Source organism: Piliocolobus tephrosceles, chromosome 6 (assembly GCF_002776525.5).
Source record: "Piliocolobus tephrosceles isolate RC106 chromosome 6, ASM277652v3, whole genome shotgun sequence".
Classification (NCBI taxonomy): domain Eukaryota; kingdom Metazoa; phylum Chordata; class Mammalia; order Primates; family Cercopithecidae; genus Piliocolobus; species Piliocolobus tephrosceles.
In genome coordinates, this window is record NC_045439.1 from 100,711,337 (window position 1) to 100,733,646 (window position 22,310).

Below are 22,310 nucleotides of genomic sequence, written 5' to 3' on the forward strand. Positions count from 1 at the left end.
CGGACTCCGTCTCAAAAAAAAAAAAAAAAAAATCAGTTCTGGCCGGGTGCGATGGCTCACGCCTCTAACCGCAGCACTTTGGGAGGCGAGGCAGGCCTGAGGTCAGGAGTTCAGGACCAGCCTTGCCAACATGGTGAAAACCCGTCTCTACTAAAGATACAAAAAATTAGCCGGCGTGGTGGTGCACGCCTGTAATCCTAGCTACTTGGGAGGCTGAGGCAGGAGAATTGTTTGAACCCAGGAGGCAGAGGTTGCAGTGAGCTGCAGTCGCGCCATTGTACTCCAGCCTGGGCGACAGGGCAAGACTCAGTCTCAAAAAATAAAATAAAATAAATAAAATAAATTCAGTTCTATTAACTGCTGAAGTCTTTCTCTGTTTTCATGCTCCTTGAAGTCCTTTCACAGTTTTTCCTCGCTCCTCTATGCCTCCTTTCGGCCACTCCCTTTAGCACCCAACCCCCAACAGGTCGTGATGGTCTCTTCAGGTGGCCATTGCGGGTACATGATTGGTTTCCTGCGCTGACTGCTCTTGTCATGAGACCAAACTTCCTTTCTGTCACTCCCCACACACCTGATCATTGTGAACAAACCGCTGCGAGAACAAGGTAAGGCAGAAGAAACAGAAGCTGGAGAGAGTGACAGGGGATAGCCACCAGCCAGATTCTGTGACTCTTCATTCATCTCCCCACTCCAGTCCCAGATTGAAGAGTAATCTTCATGATCTCCCTGATGGCAAAATGCTAGAAAGACTTACCGAGGGGCCTGAAGATGCCTTCAGTTCTCCAGGTCCTGAACTCTGTTCCAGTTACAGAAGGCCTGGCAATCCCTAGGTTTCCTGGGCATTCCTTTGTTACTGAGCTCCTCTGGGATTTCCATTTTCCTCATTTTCATCTGACTAAATCTAACTACATCTAACTACCTCTGCTAACTAGATATTTGTTCACAGTCGACAGAGTTTCTGAAAATGCAATGTAGTTATCTTGCAGATGACTACAATTGTAGCAAAATAACGAAGATGCAACTGGCTATATGAAAAAAAAAGACAAAATATTACTTAGGATTTTGATACCTTTTATGGTTTATCTCCCCTTTTGGCCTGTGAACTTCATGACGGTAATGGTTATGTATGATTCCCAAGTAACCAGAGTTCCCAGAACGATCTTGAGTATAGAATGTTCCCAATAAATATCCACTGGGAAATGCACCCTATTTTTGTTGAAGGAATGGTGGAATTAGCATCAAAAGGATCTTCAACATTAACTCTATGGCTGGCAATTCTAAGCATTTTATAGTACATCACAAAATGTTCTTTCTTTTTCTAAATTGCACTGAATCAACAAACGGAGTAGACAGGCACATTTTCTTCACTTTAAGGAAAGACGTTATTATTTTTTAGCTAGGAGCCGACCCAAAGTGACCACTGGCTTTCACATGAGACTCAGGAGCCTCCCCAGTTTGAAGCCCAATATCACAATTCCCAGAATACTTGATGCCCACGCCCGCCTCCTCTGGCTATCAACCAGACGGAAAGGGGATGCGCCTGGGAGTTTGATGCCAAGGGAAGGATGCAGAATGTCTGTTTTCTCCTAAGGGCGTTTGCTGGGCCTTTCTTATGTCCAGTTTGAGTTGGTCTGGGACCCGGCCTCCACAAACACCCTGCAGGCTCCGGTCGCTGGGGATGAGGTGGAAGACTGGGCAGAAGAGAGGCTGCAAAGGCCAGAGGGCTGAGCTGCTCTGCGCTGGGGAGGGGCGAGGTGCCAGAGCGCGGGAGACCTCACGGTGGGCACCAGGCTGCTCCGCGGTAGGTGGGTGAGGCCAGGAGATTCACATCAGCAGATGCCACAGTGAGGGTACAGCATTTAGATCCCTCGGCTCCAAACAGGCGGTTCCTGGCGGCCGGTAGCTGGGGAATTGGGTTTACCACTTTTCAACGCTTGTAACTGGACATCCACGGCTCCGAGTCCTTTGAGATCTTGCTCGGGACTACGTTTCCCAGAAGGCTAGGCGGTAATTGATAGCTCTGTCAGCCTATGGACAGAGAAAAATTCTAGCCATGGAAACTGAAAAGCCAATAGCAAGAGGACGGGGGCGGTACTTTCCGGCTGCGAGCTGTCGAAGCCGGAGTCACACCTGTGTCCCCACAGCCCTGTCACGAATCCCAGTCGGGTTCTGGGAGGGACCGCCTCGGGGTTGCGGGTCGGGTGCGGCTCGGCGGTGGAGGACTCACTTCCTGCTCCATCCCCGGCTGGGCCCTGGGGCGGTGAGTGATCCAAGGAGGGAGACGGCGGCACCAGCGGCGCGCTGCTGAGGGGCGTGGAGGGGGCTCGCCCGCCACCCAGACGTTTTCTCAGCGGGGTTCCCGCGCTGGCCTTTGGGAGCCCCCGGGGCTTGCTGGGGTGTGGGAGAGGTAGCTGTGGTCTCTATACCGTCGTCGAGAGAAGTCATTCTCTTAATCAGTTTTCTTGCTTCTCGATGGTGGTCCCCGGGTTTCAGCTGATCTGCTACCCTCTGACCGCCGCACCCTGGTTAGGGCCCCAGCACCGAGAAGAAGAACGGGGTTCAGCCCCACGCGTGCAGTCATGTTCCTATTAATAAACCCGGTGAACGCACTGGAGCTTCTCACAGTGGCACTTAGTCACAGCCCCTCAGAGCTGTGGGGCCTTTGAGGTCACCTGCGCATGGGGAAAGGGACGGGCTGGGAAACAGGGTTTCTATAACCGTCGCTAAGAAGTCTCCAGCAAGGGGGCCCTGCAGCTGTGTTTTGTAATGAATGTAGAAATAAAAATTATACTAAAAACTCTTTTTTTTTTTTCCTTTTTCTTCTTCTACTTTTTTTTTTAGAAGGGATTTCGCCCTTGTTGCCCGGGCTGGAATGCAACGGTGCTATCTCCGTTCACTGTAGTCCCGGCCTCCCGGGTTCAAGCGATTCTCCTGCCGCAGCCTCTCGAGTAGTTGGTATTACAGGTGTGCACCACCACACCCGGCTAATTTTGTATTCTTAGTAGAGACAGGGTTTCACCATATTGGCCAGGTTGATCTCGAACTCCTGACCCCAGGTGATCTGCCCATCTCGTCCTCCCAAAGTGCTGGAATTACAGTCATGAGCCACAGCGCCCGACCAATACTCAAAACTGTTATTACCATTTTTACTTTCTAATTACATTATTGTTGTTTGTTAAAGTTTTAAACCAGAGCGATGGTTTTTAGATCCTTAAAAACTCAATACTTTATAAATGACCAATAATAATGTCTGTAAATACATAAATATTTCCCCCAAAAGTGTGTGTGTGTGTGTGTGTGTGTCTGTGTGTCTGTGTCTGTATCTGTGTTCCAGTAGTAAATAGGTGCTTTGTAGTGGGACAAAAGATGTGAAAGAGTAAAACTTCTTCACCCTAGTCTGGTCCTTCCTCCCCTGAAATGCAATATTCTTTGTAGTGGGTGGTCATGCTGGCTGCAATTTTTTTTTTTTTTTTTTAAGGGAGAGGCAGGGGCTCACTCTGTTGCTAGGCTGGAGTGCATGGAGTGCAGTGGCGCCATCATAGCTCACTGCAGCCTTGAACCCCTGGGCTGAAGTGATCCTCCCACCTCAGCCTCCTGAGTAGCTGGGACCACAAGTGCATGCCACCATGCCTGGCTGATTTTTAAAAGTTCTTTGTAGAGAAATGGGTCTCAATATGTTGCTGAGGCTGGTTTATTGGAAACTTTTTAAGGGAAAAAACATTATCTTAATTTCTTTGTGACTCCTATGCCTGGCAACATATTGATTGTTGAATAAATTACTGATCCATCCAGTAGTTGACTCTGACTATCCTCCAAAAAGTAATATTCTTCATGATATTGCTGTCAATTTATTAATATATTAATGATTGGTTTCAGCCCCTAGGAGTTATGTTTTGTGCTTATCCCCATTGACTTTCACTTATTTTTACAACCTATCCATGTCTTTTTGAAAAAAAAAACCTGTCTTTTTCGGTCTTATTTCTGACTCCATTAAGATCTTGAAATAGAATGGTATCCAACACAGTTCCCTTTGGGGTTCTGCATAATCTGTCCCTTGAGGTTGACCCCAAATCTGCAAGCCAAGAAGTCAGCTGTTCTCATAACTAATATGAGTATAGTTAAGTCCACAATTTCCTTGTTTGCTGAGGAAAATGAAGTTGGGGAGAATCAAAACTTTCCAGAAATCAAATTGTACCTACCAACTCTCTCCTTTGTTTACCTTGTTCATCGTGGACAATTTTTTCCTCAAAAAGTTAATGTATCTAAAAGACTGGGTTCTGTCGATGTGTTTGGGAGGCCTAGGCCTCTCTTAGTAATGGGAAAGTTGGCTAGGAGAAGACGTATGTAAAAACAGACTAAGAAAAGCAACCCTCTGTGGTTGACAGAATTTACCTCAGGACCATTCTGATCAGGTGTAGGGGGTTGTTTGTGTACACTGATGGCCATTTTTTGGCTTTCAGACAATGGTGAGAATACCTAGGGAGCTACTGATGCATATTGAGGTCTCTTGCTTTAGGAACTGATGACCCTTGATAATGTGGCTGGGGACTTCAGGGAAGAGTGGGTTACCTGGACACTGCTTAGAGAATCCTCTTCAGGAATGCCACCCAGCACAGTTAGAAGAATGGGCTTTCAAAGGGTAAGTATGCTACTCTCCTTTATTTTATTTATTTATCTTGTTTTTTAGAGATGGGGTCTCGCTCTGTCATCCAGGCTGGAGTGCAGTGGCGTGATCTCGATTCACTGCAACCCTTGCCTCCTGGGCTCAAGCAATTCTCCCACCTCAGCCTCCTGAGTAGCTGGGATCACAGGCATGTGCCACCATGCCCAGCTAATTTTTGGTGTTTTTAGTGGAGACAGGATTTTGCTATGTTGGCCAGGCTGGTCTCAAACTCCTGAGCTCAAGCAATCCACTGCTTCCGCCTTCCAAAGTGCTAGGATTATGGGTGCCACCATGCCTGGCCACTACTCTCCTTTAATTTGAGACTTAGATAAAGGGCCCAGGTCTGAGTAGTCTCTGGTATGTTGGTGTCTTAGAGCTCCAGACCTCTGTAAGATTAATTGTTGCCTCCTTGGCAGAAAAAGAATTACGTCTTTATGCATTTTATGGTTTGTAAACATCTTTGCTATTTATTGTCTTTTTAATATCTCATCATAATTTTTTGATATATGTATTACTATCCCCCTTTTCCAGCCTGGGTTGGACTCTCACCTCTTAACTTTTGAGACTTAACTCTCGCCACTTAACTTTTGAGACTTTTGAGGTCTTTGTGGAAAAGGAGGTAATTTTTTCTGTCACTTAAAAACAGGCTGGTCGCAGTGGCTCACGCCTGTAATCCCAGCACCTTGGTAGGCCAAGGTGGGTAGATCACAAGGTCAGGAGTTCAAGACCAGCCTGGCCAACATGATGAAACCCCGTCTCTACTAAAAATATGAAAATCAGCTGGGCGTGGTAGCAGGCACCTGTAATCCCAGTTACTCTGGAGGCTGAGCAGGAAAATCGCTTGAACCTGGGAGGCGGAGGTTGCAGTCAGCCCAGACCGCACCATTGCACTCCAGTCTGGGCAATAGAGCAAGACTCTGTCTCAAAAAAACAAACAAACAAACAAAATACCTCCAATTACTCTTTCTCAAATATCCTGGCTACCCTTCCTCCTGCTTTACTCTTTTTTTTTTTTTTTTTTTTTTTTTTGTGGCAGAGTCTCGCTCTGTCACCCAGGCTGTAGTGCTGTGGTGCGATCTCGGCTCACTGCAACCTCTGCCTCCTGGGTTCAAGCGATTCCTGGATAATTTTTTTGTATTTTTAATAGAGATGGGTTATCTCCGTGTGGGCCAGGTTGGTCTCAAACTCCTGACCTCAAGCGATCCGCTCACTTCGGCCTCCCAAAGTGCTGGGATTACAGGAGAGAGCCACCACACTCTAATTTTTGTATTTTTAGTAGAGTCGAGGTTTTACCATGTTGGCCAGGTGGGTCTTGAACTCCTGACCTCAAGTGATCCACTGGCCTTGGCCTCCCAAAGTGCTGGGATTAGAGGCATGAGCCACTGCACCTGGCCTACTTCATCTATTATACAAGTAATGTATACTCATTAAAGAAAAAGACAAGCAAAATGAAAACAAACATCATCCCTAATCCCACCACTGAAGAGTTACTATCCTACCAGCAATTTTCTAAGCATGTATACAATTTTAAAACAAGCACAAAAGGATAATATTGGTATTATACTGTACATTCAGCTGCACATTCTTTCTTCCATGTTGTATCATGAATATATTTTGACAACAATAAATATCTTTCTTTACATCACTTAAAATAACCACCTAGTATTTTGTTTTATGGAATATAATATTATTTTGTTGTTGAAGTCAAACATTAGATTGAACCATATATCTGACCTTTTTTTAACTATAAAAATAGCAATTGCCTGAGCTACTTGGGAGGCTGAGGCAGGAGGATCCCTTGAGCACAGGAGTTCCAGGCTGCAGTGAGCTATATAATTATTCCTTTGTTGTGGGACATTTAGGTCATTTCTAAATTTTCACCAGGTTGTGATAAACCTCTTTTAACTCATTTTTTAAAAGTGTTTTTTATTGAAGTATAATTTTATCATTTCCTTAGAATTCTCAGAATTAGAATTGGTAGGTCAAAGAACAGATACATTTCTAAGGTATTTAATACTTTGCAAAATGCCTTCCAAGAAGATCGAATCAATTGCTTTATTCCCACAAACATTATATGAAAGTATCCATTTCTTTATATTCTACCTTTCACAGTGGGTATTATAATTTAAATAGTCTGGGGCTGGGTGTGATGGTTCATGCCTATAATCCCAGCATTTTGGGAGGTTGAGGCAGGAGGATCACTTGAGCTCTGGAGTTCAAGACTAGCCTGGGCAACGTAATGTCTCTACAAAAGTTACATTAACCAGGTGTAGGGGCTTGTGCCTGTGGTCCCAACTACTTGGGAGGCTGAGGTGAGAGAATCGCTTGAACCAGGAGCTCGAGGATGCAGTGAACTGTAATTGTACCAGTGCTCTCCAGCCTGGGTGACAAAGCAAGAGCCTGTCTCAAAAACGAACATGCACACAAAACACAAGAAAAGAGTCTGGGAAAAATAGCAATGATAGTTAACATTTATTGAAGTCTTTTTTTTTGGAGATGGAGTCTGTGTCGCCCAGGCTGGAATGCAGTGGTGCAATCTCAGCTCACTGCAACCTCTGCCTCCCAGGCTCAAGCAATTCCCATGCCTCAGCCCCCCAAGTAGATGAGATTACAGGTGTGCACTACCACATGTGGCTAATTTTTGTATTTTTAGTAGAGACAGGGTTTCTCCGTATTGGCCAGGCTGGTCTTGAACTCCTAGCCTCAAGTGATCTACCTGCCTTGGCCTCCCAAAGTGCTGGGATTACAGGTGTGAGCTACTCCCCCTGGCCAATGGATCTTATTGTTATCCCTTTTTTTTTTTTTTTGAGATGGAGTCTCACTCTGTAGCCCAGGCTGGAGTGCAGTGGTGTGACCTCAGTTCACCACAACCTCTGCCTCCCAGGTTCAAGCAATTCTCCTGCCTCAGCCTCCCGAGTAACTGGGACTACAGGCCCGTGCCACCATGCCCAGCTAATTTTTAGTAGAGACAGGGTTTCACTATGTTGGCCAGGCTGGTCTCAAACTCCTGACCTCGTGATCCGCCTGCCTCGGCCTCCCAAAGTTCTGGGATTACAGGCGTGAGTCACCGCGCCCGGCCTCTTATCCCTATTTTATTGATGAAGACATTGAGACACAGAGTTTAAGTAACTTTCTTAAGGCCACACAGCTTGTAAGAGGCAGGATTATGACTCAAACCCAGGCAGTGTGAATGCTGAGTTTGCACTCATTATCTCTACACTATATTGCCTCAGTGTATCATTGTTATAATGGAATTTCTTTGATTATAGTGAGGTTAAACATTTTTCATATATTTATAGGCTACTTAACAAGTGTTTATCTTTTTCTCGTGGCTTTTTTGACTGCTGCCATTCTGGGAAAATGTTAAAGCCCAACATTATAGTTAACTTCCTTCATTCTTTCAAAGGGTGAGGTCATGGCAGCTTTGTTTCTGATAAAATCCTCTCCGTATTTAACTTTAGCCTTGTGCCTTCAGAAATGGTTATTGTATTTACTTCAGAGTTTCTGTCAACTGAATCTGTTTTTTTGTTTGTTTGTTTTGTTTTTGTTTTGTTTTGTTTTTATGGGAGGAAAAGGGCTTTTTTTTCCTTAGTCTTTTGGGGAAATCACCCTGTTTTATCACTGTACCATGGCTGTACTTTTAATGAGACCAAATACATGTTAGAGTTTCCCTGGTGTTCTCTCATACCTAGGCAGGGAGTAGGGCTTGGATTTTGGTCAGGCCTTGTGTGATTGACTCAGACTCACATCCTATGTTTACATTCCTGTGTAGAATTTCCAGGCCTAGTGTAATCTCCCAGTTGGAGCAGAAAGAAGAGCCATGGGTCCTACCACTCCAAAACTTTGAGGCGAGGAAGATCCTGAGGGAAACCCACGCAGGTGAGATGTGAGTGCTCCCCAGTGGAAGGAAATCTAGCATTTCAGCCTTGTTTAGATGAAGAATTTGGAATGCCGCCCTAGAATTTTGTTCCTACTAGCAGACATTTAAATTTGACTTAATGGTCAGTAGTTGACTAAATAAAGTCTACATTTTGACTAAGCATTTCACTTTTGTCTAACCTATGTTTTTTTTTTGAGATGGAGTCTCCCTCTGTCTCCCAGCCTGGAGTGCAGTGACACAATCTGCTCACAGCAACCTCCGCCTCCCGGGTTCAAGTGATTCTCCTGCCTCAGCCTCCTGAGTAGCTGGGACTATAGGCATCCGCCACCATGCCAAGCTAATTTTTGTATTTTTAGTAGAGATGGAGTTTCACCACGTTGGCCAGGCTGGTCTCGAACTCCTAACCTCAAATGCTCTGCCTGCCTCGGCCTCCCAAAGTGCTGGGATTACAGGCGTAAGCCACCACGCCTGGCCTAAACCTATAATATCTTCTAAAGAAACCACCCAATATTAACAATATGTGGTCTTCACTTGAAGGATATCAAGATTCATCTGGCTATCTTAAAATTTAAAAAGTTTAGGAATTCATGTGTTCTGACAGCTCAATGAACCTCAATAAACTTTTCACAAAGTGAAAAACAGAACGGTTGAATTAAGTGCAATCTGCTACAGAAACAGGGATTTTAATCTTTTTCACTGTTTTCTGATATTCCTTCCTGATAACTGATAACTTTATTCTTTGTTACTTACATTAATTTTTCAGACTTTGAGCATCAGGTGGCAAAGCTCAATCAGGACATTTCTGAAACAGCGGAACAATGTGGAACATCCTCAGAAAGAACCAATAAAGATCTTTCTCATACTCTTAGTTGGGGAGGAAACTGGGAGCGAGGCCTAAAATTAGAAGGGCAACATGGAACCCTTCCAGGAGAGGACCAGCTGGAGCCCTTTTCACAGGAGAGGGATTTAAACAAGCTCCTGGATGGATATGTAGGAGAGAAGCCTATGTGTGCAGAATGCGGGAAAAGCTTTAACCAGAGTTCCTATCTCATAAGACACCTAAGAACCCACACTGGCGAGAGGCCCTATACGTGCACTGAGTGTGGGAAAGGCTTCAAACAGAGCTCAGACCTTGTCACCCATCGCAGAACACACACAGGAGAGAAGCCCTACCAATGCAAGGGGTGTGAGAAAAAATTCAGCGACAGCTCAACACTCATCAAACATCAGAGAACCCACACAGGGGAGAGACCCTATGAGTGCCCAGAGTGTGGGAAGACTTTTGGGCGGAAGCCACACCTCATTATGCACCAAAGAACCCACACAGGCGAGAAGCCCTACACGTGCCTGGAATGTCACAAAAGCTTCAGTCGAAGCTCAAATTTCATCACTCACCAGAGGACCCACACAGGGGTGAAGCCTTACACGTGTAATGACTGTGGGGAGAGTTTTAGCCAGAGCTCGGATTTGATTAAGCACCAACGAACCCACACAGGAGAACGGCCCTTCAAATGCCCGGAGTGTGGGAAGGGCTTCAGAGATAGTTCTCATTTTGTAGCTCACATGAGTACTCATTCAGGAGAAAGACCTTTCAGTTGTCCTGACTGCCACAAAAGCTTCAGTCAGAGCTCACATTTAGTCACGCACCAAAGAACACACACAGGTGAGAGACCTTTTAAGTGTGAAAACTGTGGGAAAGGATTCACTGACAGCTCTGCCCTCATTAAGCACCAACGAATCCACACAGGAGAAAGACCCTACAAATGTGGGGAGTGTGGGAAGAGTTTCAATCAGAGCTCCCACTTCATTACCCATCAGAGAATCCACTTAGGAGACAGGCCCTATCGATGTCCTGAGTGTGGCAAGACCTTCAATCAGCGTTCCCATTTCCTCACACACCAGAGAACGCATACAGGAGAAAAACCTTTCCACTGTGGTAAATGTAACAAGAGCTTCCGTCAGAAAGCGCATCTTTTATGCCATCAAAACACCCATTTGGTTTAGGAAATAGTCTTTAGTGTTCTGCTGCTCCCTTGCGAATTTTCATTGCTACTGTCTTCAAGCACCCCAAATAGAGAAAACCTGGGCATCAGTGGCTCAATTTAGGCCCTGATCTATCCTCCCTCTTTCTTGTCTATGTTATAACAGAGAGGATAAACTTAAAGGGACCAAATAACGGTCCGAATACAAAAGGCATTCCTTCAGTGTGTGACTGACGCTTAGGGAAATGTGAGTTTAATAGTTGATGCTGGCCAGGCGTGGTGGCTCACGCTTGTAATCCCAGCACTTTTGGGAGGCCAAGGCGGATGGATCACTTGAGGTCAGGAGTCTGAGACCATCCTGGCTAACACGGTGAAACCCTGTCTCTACTAAAAATACAAAAACTTAGCCAGGCGTGGTGGCGAGCGCCTGTAGTCCCAGCTACTCGGGAGGCTGAGGCAGGAGAATGGCGTGAACCCAGGAGGCGGAGCTTGCAATGAGTCAAGATTGAGCCACTGCACTCCAGCCTGGGTGACAGAGGGGGACTCCGGTCTAAAAAAAAAAAAAAAAAATTAGCTGGGCATGGTGGCATGCACCCGTAGTCCCAGTTGCTCAGGAGGCTGAGGCAGAAGAATCATTTGAACCCGGAAGGTGCAGGTTGCAGTGAGCTGAGATCACGCCACTGCACTCCAGCCTGGGCAACAGAGTGAGACTCCATCTCCAAAAAAAAAAAAAAAGTTGATGCCTAGTTGCTAAATGAGAAATGAGAAAAATGTGGCCTAGAGATCATACGTTAACCACCTAGTACAGTGCCTGGCACAACATAGATGCTCAATAACTAAATGGTCACATCATTATTAATGATTAATATTTGAGGTCTTATATAAAGCCTTTAATGCACTACCTGGCCCTTAAAAGACACTCAATACAAGATTGGTGACTTTTATCAGTCTTTTTACTCAACTAGAAATTTATTAGTGTAGTCCCCCCACCCCAAGCTCAGAACTTGAAAGAAATTAGATTATAACTGGAAGGTTTGGCATTGGAATACGCAAATTGAATAAAATGGAAATGCACTCCCAGTTCAGTGCTGTGCAGGCATTAGTCACCAGATGTCTCACTGCCATGACAAGGCTGAATTATCGTAGAGGATGTTTGCGGTCTTGTGACTTGGAGACTGAAAGAATTTCAGAAGCTCTTTGAAATGGCAGTGTATGAGGTGCTTCTACAGGAGGTTTGCTGTCATCTGACACAGAGAAAATATCCTACAATGAACAAGCCAGAGGGACCTGGTAGAGGACTGTAAAATTGTGGAAGCAAAATTGCTGAGAATGTCGAATGATATTACAGGGGTCCTCCCTGGCATTTAGCTGAAGGAAGCAACTCTTGTTTTCTAATTTGCTGAGTCATTGGCCATTTAGTTTTAGGTTAATATAATTCTCTGATCCTTTTAGGGCCATCCAGGTTATGCACTAGTACATTCCTACATTCAACTGAAATAAATTGAGGGAAGGCAGTGTGTTGGAAAGAACACTGACTTCATTGAGAAGGTAAAGTATTTGAGTCCTGGCCCTGATGCTTAATTTGGCCAGACTTTCATCTTCTCTCAGCCTCAAGTTTTACCTACCTCACAAGGTTGTTGTGAAGATCTAAAAATACACACACACACACACACACACGCACGCTCTTTGTTGGTTAACTATGAATGTAATATCTCTAATGTTATAGTTCTGTTGCTAATGTCTTTTTTCCAAGAAAATTTTGGCTAATATTTCTTTAAGTATTCCCTTTTCTCTCATTCTGGGGGACTTAAAAAAAAAAAACTGTTGAAAATTAGGATGTAAAAATGACATGACTCATCATGGGCCACATAGTTAATGGAAGGGCCAGATTTGGCTGCAAGTCACTAGATTTCCAGCTTGCAGTCCTCCTCTGCAACAACAGACCAGCTCTGGGATTTGCTACAGTGCCTGTGAGACACTACAGGACCAGAGGACTCATATTACATCCATTAAACCAGTCTGAATTTGGAAATGATGGAGGGGTGTAGTCTAAGTTCTAGGGAGCTTTGCAAGATCCTGTGCTGGGGTCCTTGATCCTGGTGGAATGGAAGTGGCGGAGTAAGCGCAGGTGCAAGGGGTTAAGGAGGGAGCTGGGTAGTTACCACTTTTTAGAGAACAAAGTGGTGGATTAAAGGTTTTTTCTTTCATTCTCTTCCATTATATGGAATGCCATCTGAGTGCTGTGGCTCATGACGGATAGAACTCAGCTGATAATCTTACCTCCGTTTTTGAAAGCATCATTAGATAATTGACCAAAAGGTTTTTTTAGTTAATCCAGTGCAGTGGTTCTCAAACTGTGAGCCCAGACCAGTAGCATCAGCATTATCTGGGAACTTTTCAGAAATGCAGATTTCAGGATGGGCACAGTGGCTCATGCCTGTAATCCCAGCACTCTGGGAGGCTGAGGCGGGAGGACCACCTGAGGTCAGGAGTTTGAGACCAGCCTGGCTAACATGGCAAAACCCCACCTATACTAAAAAATACAAAAATTATCCAGGTGTGGTGGCATGTGCCTGTAATCCTGCCTACTCAGGAGGCTGAGGCAGGAGAATTGCTTGAACCCAGGAAATGGAGGCTGCAGTGAGCTGAGATCACACCTAGTCTCAAACTCCTGACCTCGGGTGATCTGCCCGCCTCAGCCTCCCAAAGTGCTGGGATTACAGGCGTGAGCCACTGTGCCTGGTCACCTATCATTTTATTTGTTTTTCATGTTGTTCAGTTATTGTAAGATGTGAGCTCTTTTTGTTTGTTTGTTTTTGTTTTTTTTGAGACAAAGGCTTGCTCTGTTGCTCAGGCTGCAGTGCAATGGCGTGATCTTCGCTCACCGCACCCTCAGCCTCCCAGGTTCAAGCAATTCTCCTGCCTCAGCCTCCCGAGTAGCTGGGATCACAGATGCATGCCACCACGCCTGGCTAATTTTATATGTTAAGTAGAGACAGGGTTTCACCATGTTGGCCAGGTGGGTCTTGAACTCCTGACCTCAGGAGATCCACCTGCCTTGGCCTCCCAAAGTGCTGGGATTACAGGCAAGAGCCACCACACCTGGCCACCTATCACTTTGATTTTCATGTTGTACAGCCATGGTAAAATGGAGCTCTCAAAGGGCAGTATGAGATTTGGTTTGTGGCCCTGCCAGTCCCCTCTCTCCTCCCTGTCTTCCTGCCCATCCTCCCCCAGCCATGAGCAGGGAATATTTCAATACTATTGCTGAGAGTGGAGGTAACCCTTTCTTTCTTTCTTTCTTTTTTTTTTTGAGACGGAGTCTGGCTCTGTCACCCGGGCTGGAGTACAGTGGCCAGATCTCAGCTCACTGCAAGCTCCGCCTCCCGGGTTTACGCCATTCTCCTGCCTCAGCCTCCGGAGTAGCTGGGACTACAGGCGCCAGCCACCTCGCCCGGCTAGTTTTTTGTATTTTTTAGTAGAGACGGGGTTTCACTGTGTTAGCCAGGATGGTCTCGATCTCCGGGCCTCGTGATCCGCCCGTCTCGGCCTCCCAAAGTGCTGGGATTACAGGCTTGAGCCACCGCGCCCGGCCTAACCCTTTCTTTTTTTTCTTTTTTCTTTTTTTTTTGAGACGGAGTCTTGCTGTGTCGCCCAGGCTGGAGTGCAGTGGCGGAGTGCAGTGGCCGGATCTTGGCTCACTGCAAGCTCCGCCTCCCGGGTTCACGCCATTCTCCCGCCTCAGCCTCCGAGTATCTGGGACTACAGGCGCCCGCCACCACGCCCGGCTAGTTTTTTGTATTTTTAGTAGAGACGGGGTTTCACCATGTTAGCCAGGATGGTCTTGATCTCCTGACCTCGTGATCCACCCGCCTCAGCCTCCCAAAGTGCTGGGATTACAGGCTTGAGCCACCGCGCCCGGCTAACCCTTTCTATAGTTTTCTTTTCTTTCTACCTCATGACTAGATGATTTGCTGCTTTAACATGCTCCACACATCCATTCTTTCTCACTCCAAAATTGAGGTCATCACCAAGCTCCATTAATTTTACCTCCCAGATTCCTCTCAAACAGTGAAACCTGTCCGTCTTCACTGCCACTCTTCAGTCCCAAATGATCAATCTCTTACATGAATTCCTGCAGCAGCCTCCAAACTGATCTTCCTGATACTATTTTTGCTCTGAAAAAACTCTGGTTTCACTCACAGAAACCAGAGTGAACTTTTAAAATCCTAAATTGAATCACATCACTTCTCAGCAGCTTTCCATTGCTTTTAGAATGAAGACCCAAATCCTTACCCAGGCCTAAGAGGTCCATATGGTTTTGTCCCATCCACCTCCAGCCTCTTGTGATGTCCCCTTCCCTCTCCCTTGCCTCATCTCAGCACTCTTTGAGTTCTCTGCTCCTTGGTCATGCCAAGGTTGTGCGCTTTTTAGATCCTTGGTACTAACTGTTCCCTCTGCCCAGAATGTTCCTCGCCCAGACCTTTGCATTGCCTCCTATTTGTCAACCAGGGTTCAGCCTAAACCTGTCTCCTTAGGAAGACTTTCCCTAACTATCCCATCTAAATTAGTCACCCTCCATCACATTATCCTCTTTTTTCATCAAAGTCCTTATACCTGTCTGATAATTTCTTATTTATTTGTTTTTGGTAAACTCCACAAAAAGTGGGAGTCATTTCTCTTGTTTCCATTCTTTCCATGGCACTTAGAACAGTGCCTGGCACATGGTAGGTGCTCAATATGTGTTTACTGGATGAATTAATGAGTGCATGCTCATGGGCAAGGATCTCATTGTGCTGGAAAAGTAGCAGAGTGAGACAAAACTGGCCAGGTGAGCGAGCGAAGGTCACACCAAGAAGGTTCTTAGCTGCCAAACTAAAGAGTTTGGATCTACTCTCTGGAGAAAAGGGCATAGCTGGTGGTTTTATAGGAGAGGAGAGGCGTGATCAGCACTTGAGAAGGTCAGTTTGGCCGCTGTGTGTAGGTCATATTATGGAGAAAAAAACTAAAGGCTTTGAGACAATCCATGATGTGAAGTAAGTCTCCAGCGAGTAGTTGTTATCACCAAGCACCAGGGCAGGCACCACAATAAAAAGACAAGATCGCTAGCCCTTCTTTTACCTCGAAATAATTCCTCCTGGACCTTATCATTGCATTCCTTCTCTTCCCCTTTTGTCAAACTTCCACTCACATATAGATATTCTCAGGGTTATCAGGCCTAGGCCCTTTTAATAGGGCCACTTACCCTAGCATGCTTCTACAACTGGACCCTCAAAGGTCTTTTAGGGCTGAGTGTGGTGGCTCACACCTGTAATGCCAGCACTTTGGGAGGCTGAAGCCAGAGGATTGCTTGAGCCCAGAAGTTCAAGACCAGCCTAGGCACCATAGCCAGACCCTGTCTCCACAAAAAATAGTTTCAACAAATTAGACAGGCATGGTGATGTGCGCCTGTCATCCCAAGTACTTGGGAGGCTGAGGTGGGAGGATTGAGGATTGCCTGAGCCCAGGAGTTCAAGGCTGCGGTGAGCTGTGATCGTACCACTGTACTCCAGATTGCATGACAGAGCTAAAACTTGTCTCTTAAAAAAAAAAAAAGACTTAATTTCCACATCTGAAGGCCTCTTGTTAGTCTTCTTCTGATTCAAGAACTCTTTACTGTTTGATGCCATTTACATATGTTTTTTATTATTTTTTAGAGATGGGGTCTTGCTCTTTTGCTGAGGCTGGAGTGCAGTGGTGTTTTCATGACTCACTGAAGCCTCAACCTCCCAGACTCAAGCAATCCTCCTGTCTCAGCCTCCTGAGTAGCAGCTAGGACTACAGGCATATGCCACCAAGCCCGGCCTTTTAAAATATTTGGTAGAGGCCGGGTGTGGTGGCTCATGCTTGTAATCCCAGCACTTTGGGAGGCCAAGGCAAGTGGATCACCTGAGGTCAGGAGGTCGAGACCAGCCTGGCCAATATGGTGAAATGCCGTCTCTAGTAAAAGTACAAAAATTAGCTAGGCGTGGTGCTAGGCGCCTGTAATCCCAGCTACTCAGGAGGCTGAGGCAGGAGAATCACTTGAACCTGGGAGGCGGAGGTTGCAGTGAGTCGAGATCGTGCCATTGCACTCCAACCTGGGTGACAAGAGCAAAACTCCATCTCCAATAATAATAATGATAATAATTTTGATAGAGACAGGGTCCCCCTTTGTTCCCCAGGCTGCTCTTGAACTCCTGACCTCAAGCAACTGTCCCACCTCGGCCTCCCAAAGTGCTGAGATTACAGGTGTGAGCTACTGCACCAGGCCCATATGCCTTTTTAAAAAAATTATCTTTTCCATTGGTGATTATGAGGTTGTGAGATGATTCTCCTACATTTCTGGATGCTCCTCTTCAAGTACCTTCCCTGTCTCCTCTGGTTTTTGTTTTGTTTTGTTTTGTTTTGTTTTTGAGACAAAGTCTTGCTTTGTTGCCCAGGCTGGAGTGCAGTGGTACGATCTCGGCTCACCAGTTCACTGCAGCCTCCCCCTCCCAGGTTCAAGGGATTGTGGTGCCTCAGCCTCCGGAGTAGCTGGGACCACAGGCCCAGCTAATTTTTGTACTTTTGGTAGAGACGGGGGTTACACTAGGCTAGTCTTGAACTCCTGCCTCAGGTGATCTGCCTGCCTCAGCCTCCCAAAGTGCTGGGATTCTAGGAGTGAGCCACCGCGCCCGGCCTGGCTCTTCTTCTTCTACTCAGATATGCCTGACCCGTCAACACTCTGGTTGAGGTCTTCTTTCTTCTTTCTTTTTTGTTCTGCACATTAAGCTTATGACTTCAACCATCATTTCTCAGAGCATGGGTCTGGCTCAAACTCTCTCCCGAATTTCAGACCTACAAGTCTAGCTACTTGGTAGGGACCTCCCCCAGATGACCTGCTGCTTCCCAAATCCAGACTCTCCAAATTACAGTCAGTATCTCCCCAAGAAGCATTCCCCCAGGCATTTCTCTTTCTGACTTCAATCCCCCATTCTCCTACATTGCCTTGCCAGAAGCCTCCTGGTCAGCTTGGATTTCTTTTTGTCCTTTTTTTTTCTGTCTTTTTTTTTTTTTTTCCTTTTTGTGGAGAACGGGGTCTCGCTGTATTACCCAGGCAGGTCTCGAACTCCTGGGCTCAAGCTATCCTCCCGCCTCTGCCTCCCTGAGAGCTGGGATTACAGGCGTGAGCCACCGCGCCCGGCCTGTCCTTTTTTTTTCTATATTTTTCTGGTGCCTAGTCATGTAGTTGCTGCCTCTACACTTTCTCTTCTTTAAAAAAAAATTATAAAAGCATCACATGCTTGCTGAAAACATTTCCAAAAAATACAGAAGTGCTCAAAGCGAAAAAATGGAAATGCCTTGTCCCTTCCTCATTCCCTCCCCCAACCTCACTCCCCAGATTCAGCTCTGTAATAGTCTGGCATGCCAAGTCTTATTTCCAGCTCCTCTTTTCCATCCCCACTGCCATCATCTGAACTAAACGGATTGTTTTCCATCTGGTCTCCTTGACTTTTCCTTTCAGTGCAGCTCAACAGACATTAATCAAGTGCCTTCCACACACCAAAAGTCCTACCCTAGATCCTAGAGGTTCAAAGACAAGTAAGATAGTTAGAGATCCACATTCCAGAGCTGTTTAACTTTGGGCAAGTTACTTAATCTCTCTGACCCTTACTTCCTTATCTGTAAAATGATGCTAATCCCAGCATCTTCTTCATGGGGTTGAACGAGGATTAATGAGATGATCCATGAAAAACTCTTTGTACTAACTACCTGGTATATTGTATCTGCTCCATAAATGTCAGTGACAACAATGATAATAATGATAATCTTTGGAGGAGTTTATAGTTTAATGGAGAGACTTAAAGCATAAGAATTATGTAGGTGAAGAATGATGGGAAAATATTTTTGGAAAAGGAAAACAAATAGTTTTACTAAAATTAAAAATAAAAGGCTGATGTAGAGAGTTGGGAAACTGGGAGGTAAGAGCTCGGATTTTGTCCTCTAAGACAGTAATTCCTGAAGTGTGAGCAAAAGTCCACCTGCATCAGTCTTACTTGGGTTGATTGCTCAAAATGAGGATTTAGTGGCTGCACCTCCGAGCAAGTTGGTAATTTACATATCGAATACTATCCATCAAGGAAAGCCGGCAGACTACAGTTACATGCATCAACACAGACAAGCTTCAAACAATATTGAGTGTAAAAAGCAAGACACAGAAATATATGTTAGTAAGAGTAAAAATACAGTAAAGGTAAAAAAGAGGCAAAGCTAAACAATATATTGCTTAAGCAATAAGGATACACAAACTAATGAAAATCAAAGAATTTACTAATACAAACTTCAGTATAGTAATTATTTCGAATGGGAGAGAAAGATGCAAAGTTTCTATTTCTTTTTTTTTGTTTGTTTTGATTTGTTTTGAGACCGAGTCTCATTCTGTCGCCAAGGCTGGAGTGGCATGATCTCAGATCACTGCAACCTCCGCCTCCTGGGTTCAAGTGATTCTTCTGTCTCAGCCTCCCAAGTAGCTGGGATTACAAGCATGCACCACCACACCCAGCTAATTTTTGTAATTTTAGTAGAGATGGAGTTTCACCATGTTGGCCAGGCTGGTCTCAAACTCCTGGTCTCAAGTAATCCGCCCACCATTGCCATCAGTTTCTATTTCTTAAGTTGGGTGCTGAGTACACAGGTTTTCTTTGTGAAATAATTATTTAAATTGTTAATATGCATTACTTATATGCTTTTCATTTACAATGTATTTCACAAGAAAAATAAAAGAAAGCAAATAAGAAAACAGAACACTTCTCCCGAGATTGACCTTTTTCACTCAAATCTCATTGAGTTATACTGAGGGGGAAAAAGAGTAATCTGAGTGCCTGGACCCTGAACAGACACTATATCAGTTCCTTCATTCCCAATCACATGCACACACACACATTTTCTTATATTTCCTTCAGCAAACGCCCCTCCAACAAACCCCAAAACACCCTCTGCTCCTTTCTGTGTATAAATTAGAGCAAATAAATGTCCAAAAGAGTATAGGCCATCTTTCTATAAACAGTCAATCTTGGACCTGGTGTCTGAATCGGGGATGCCCTACTGCATTAAAAATTCTCATGTGAATATTTTGTTGCTCCCCAGAAAAAAAGTTTCCACATTTTAGATTTTCACAGGATGAGAACAATTTTAAACCTTCCTTACTTGCTGTGGAATTTTTTTTTTTTTTGAGACAGGTCTTGCTCTGTCACCCAGGCTGGAGTGCGGTGGCACGATCTCGGCTCACTGCAACCTCTGCCTCCTGAGTTCAAGTGATTCTCCTGCCTCAGCCTCTCGAGTAGCTGGGATTACAGGTGTGCACCACTATGCCCAACTAATTTTTTGCATTTTTAGTAGAGACGGGGTTTCACTCTGATGGCCAAGCTGGTTTCAAACTCCTGACCTCAAGTGATCTGCCCACTTCGGCCTCCCAGAAGGCTGGGATTACAGGTGTGAGCCACCATACCTGGCCACTGTGGAATCATTTTTAAAGCTATTGTATCAATTTACAGTGTTCCCAACAGTAAATGGCTACTAGTCTCATCACACCCTCATCTTTAAAAAAGTTTTGCTAATTTAATATACATTATTGTTACATATTGTTTTAATTTGCATTTCTTTGATTACCAGTGAGGTTGAACATTTTTTTCTTTTTTTTTTTTTTTGAGACAGAGTCTGGCTCTGTCGCCCAGGCTGGAGTGCAGTGGCCGGATCTCAGCTCACTGCAAGCTTCGCCTCCCGGGTTTACGCCATTCTCCTGCCTCAGCCTTCCGGGTAGCTGGGACTACAGGCGCCCGCCACCTCGCCCGGCTAGTTTTTTGTATTTTTGAGTAGAGACGGGGTTTCACCATGTTAGCCAGGATGGTCTCGATCTCCTGACCTCGTGATCCGCCCATCTCGGCCTCCCAAAGTGCTGGGATTACAGGCTTGAGCCACCGTGCCCGGCGAACATGTTTTTCTATGTTAGAATCTTTCTTGTATTTCTTCTGTTGTTGTCATTAGTGTAAATCAGAGCAGGATTGGGAATATAAAAACATGAACATTTGATTTTGAGGAATCTTTGTTTTCCTGTTGTCTTCCTTCCCTCTCTCTGCTTTATTATCTTTTATTTCATATTCATTTATAGAAATATCAGAAAATACAATTAAGCAAACAGTAAATTCCACTTCCCAGAGATAACCACTACCGTTTGTGTATATCCTTTTTTTTTTTTTTTTTGAGACGGAGTCTGGCGCCCAGGCTGGAGTGCAGTGGCCAGATCTCAGCTCAGTGCAGGCTCCGCCTCCTGGGTTTAAGCCATTCTCCTGCCTCAGCCTCCCGAGTAGCTGGGACTACAGGTGCCCGCCAAATCGCCCGGCTAGTTTTTTGTATTTTTTAGTAGAGACGGGGTTTCACCGTGTTAGCCAGGATGGTCTCGATCTCCTGACCTCGTGATCTGCCCGTCTCGGCCTCCCAAAGTGCTGGGATTACAGGCTTGAGCCACCACGCCCGGCCTGTTGTATATCCTTTTAAGCTTTTCCTCTGCCAAAAAATACTCACAGATATATCGCTTATTCTTTCTGAGCCTGTTTCCTCATGTATCGAATGGAATACTTGTTCTTCAAGTTGATAATTAACAGGTGGGAGCACATGAAAGTATTTTATAAAGTGCACAAATGCAAGTTGCTGCTCTTATGACAAAGAAAAAATGTCTTTTATTCTGCCAAGCAGAATGATGACACTTTGTTTCCTGAACACAGCCTGCCCTCTCCAGTACAATTTCTTCTCTCTAGAATAGCTTCTTGCTTCACTTCCTCCTGCTGAACTACTATCTACTCTTTAAAAAAAAAGTCGATATTAAAATATACAACAATTAGTATAAAGAACAACCATGTACCCACTGTACAACTTGGGAAAGAGTTTGGCATTTCTCACTCCTATGCTTTTATATATATTTGCTTTTTTCCCTGTCTCTCTCTATACATACATATATATTTAGTAAGAGCAAAAATACAGTAAAGATCAGGGCGGGTGCAGTGGCTCACACCTGTAATCCCAGCACTTTGGGAGGCCGAGGCGGGTGGATCACGAGGTCAGGAGTTTGAGACCAGCCTGGCCAACATGGTGAAATCCTGTCTCTAATAAAAATACAAAAATTAGCCGGGTGTGGTGGCTCACACCTGTAGTCCCAGCTACTCAGGAAGCTGAAGCAGAAGAATCCCTTGAACCTGGGAGTGGAGGTTGTAGTGAGCCAAGATTGTGCCACTGCACTCCAGCCTGGGTGACAGAGTGAGACTCCGTCTTGGGAAAAAAAAAAAAAAAAACAGTAAAAGTAAAAAACAGACAAAACTAAATATATTGCTTAAGCAATAGGATACTCATACAAACTAATGAAAATCAAAGGATTTACTAATATGAACTTCAGTATAGTAGTTAATTGGAAACATATGTATATTATATATAATATACATGTATTATATGTATACGTATGTATGTGTATATATAGAGAGAAAAGCAAATATATGTATACATACATATATATCTATATATGTAGAAATTTTATTTATAAAATGTCTTTGAGTATGAAATGATATCTCATTGTGGTGTTAATATGCATCTCAGCTGGGCATAGTAGTCACACATGTAATCTCAGCATTTTGGGAGGCTGAGGCAGGAGGATTTCTTGAGCTCAGGAGTTCAAGACCAGCCTGGATAGCATAGTGAGACCCCATCTCTAAAAAAAAGATGAAAAATTATCTGGCCA

General features: G+C 44.8%; 1 protein-coding gene across 1 annotated transcript; it reads left to right on the forward strand.

The window, feature by feature from the left end:
* The first annotated feature begins 2,093 nt into the window (after positions 1-2,093).
* ZNF774 (zinc finger protein 774) lies at positions 2,094-10,747 on the forward strand. Its single transcript, XM_023195409.1, has 4 exons — positions 2,094-2,260; positions 4,517-4,639; positions 8,436-8,542; positions 9,307-10,747. Exons 2-4 carry the CDS (start codon positions 4,536-4,538, stop codon positions 10,545-10,547), a joined length of 1,452 nt encoding a protein of 483 aa, XP_023051177.1. The 5' UTR covers positions 2,094-2,260; positions 4,517-4,535; the 3' UTR covers positions 10,548-10,747.
* Positions 10,748-22,310: the final 11,563 nt, after the last annotated feature.

What these genes read in the sequence shown, in the direction of transcription:
- ZNF774 (XM_023195409.1), top strand. Translation starts at nt 4,536, where the DNA reads ATGTGGCTGGGGACTTCAGGGAAGAGTGGGTTACCTGGACACTGCTTA. An exon ending in GAAGAATGGGCTTTCAAAGG is followed by an intron (nt 4,640 to 8,435) that starts GTAAGTATGCTA and finishes ATTCCTGTGTAG; the next exon opens with AATTTCCAGGCCTAGTGTAA. An exon ending in CCTGAGGGAAACCCACGCAG is followed by an intron (nt 8,543 to 9,306) that starts GTGAGATGTGAG and finishes TTAATTTTTCAG; the next exon opens with ACTTTGAGCATCAGGTGGCA.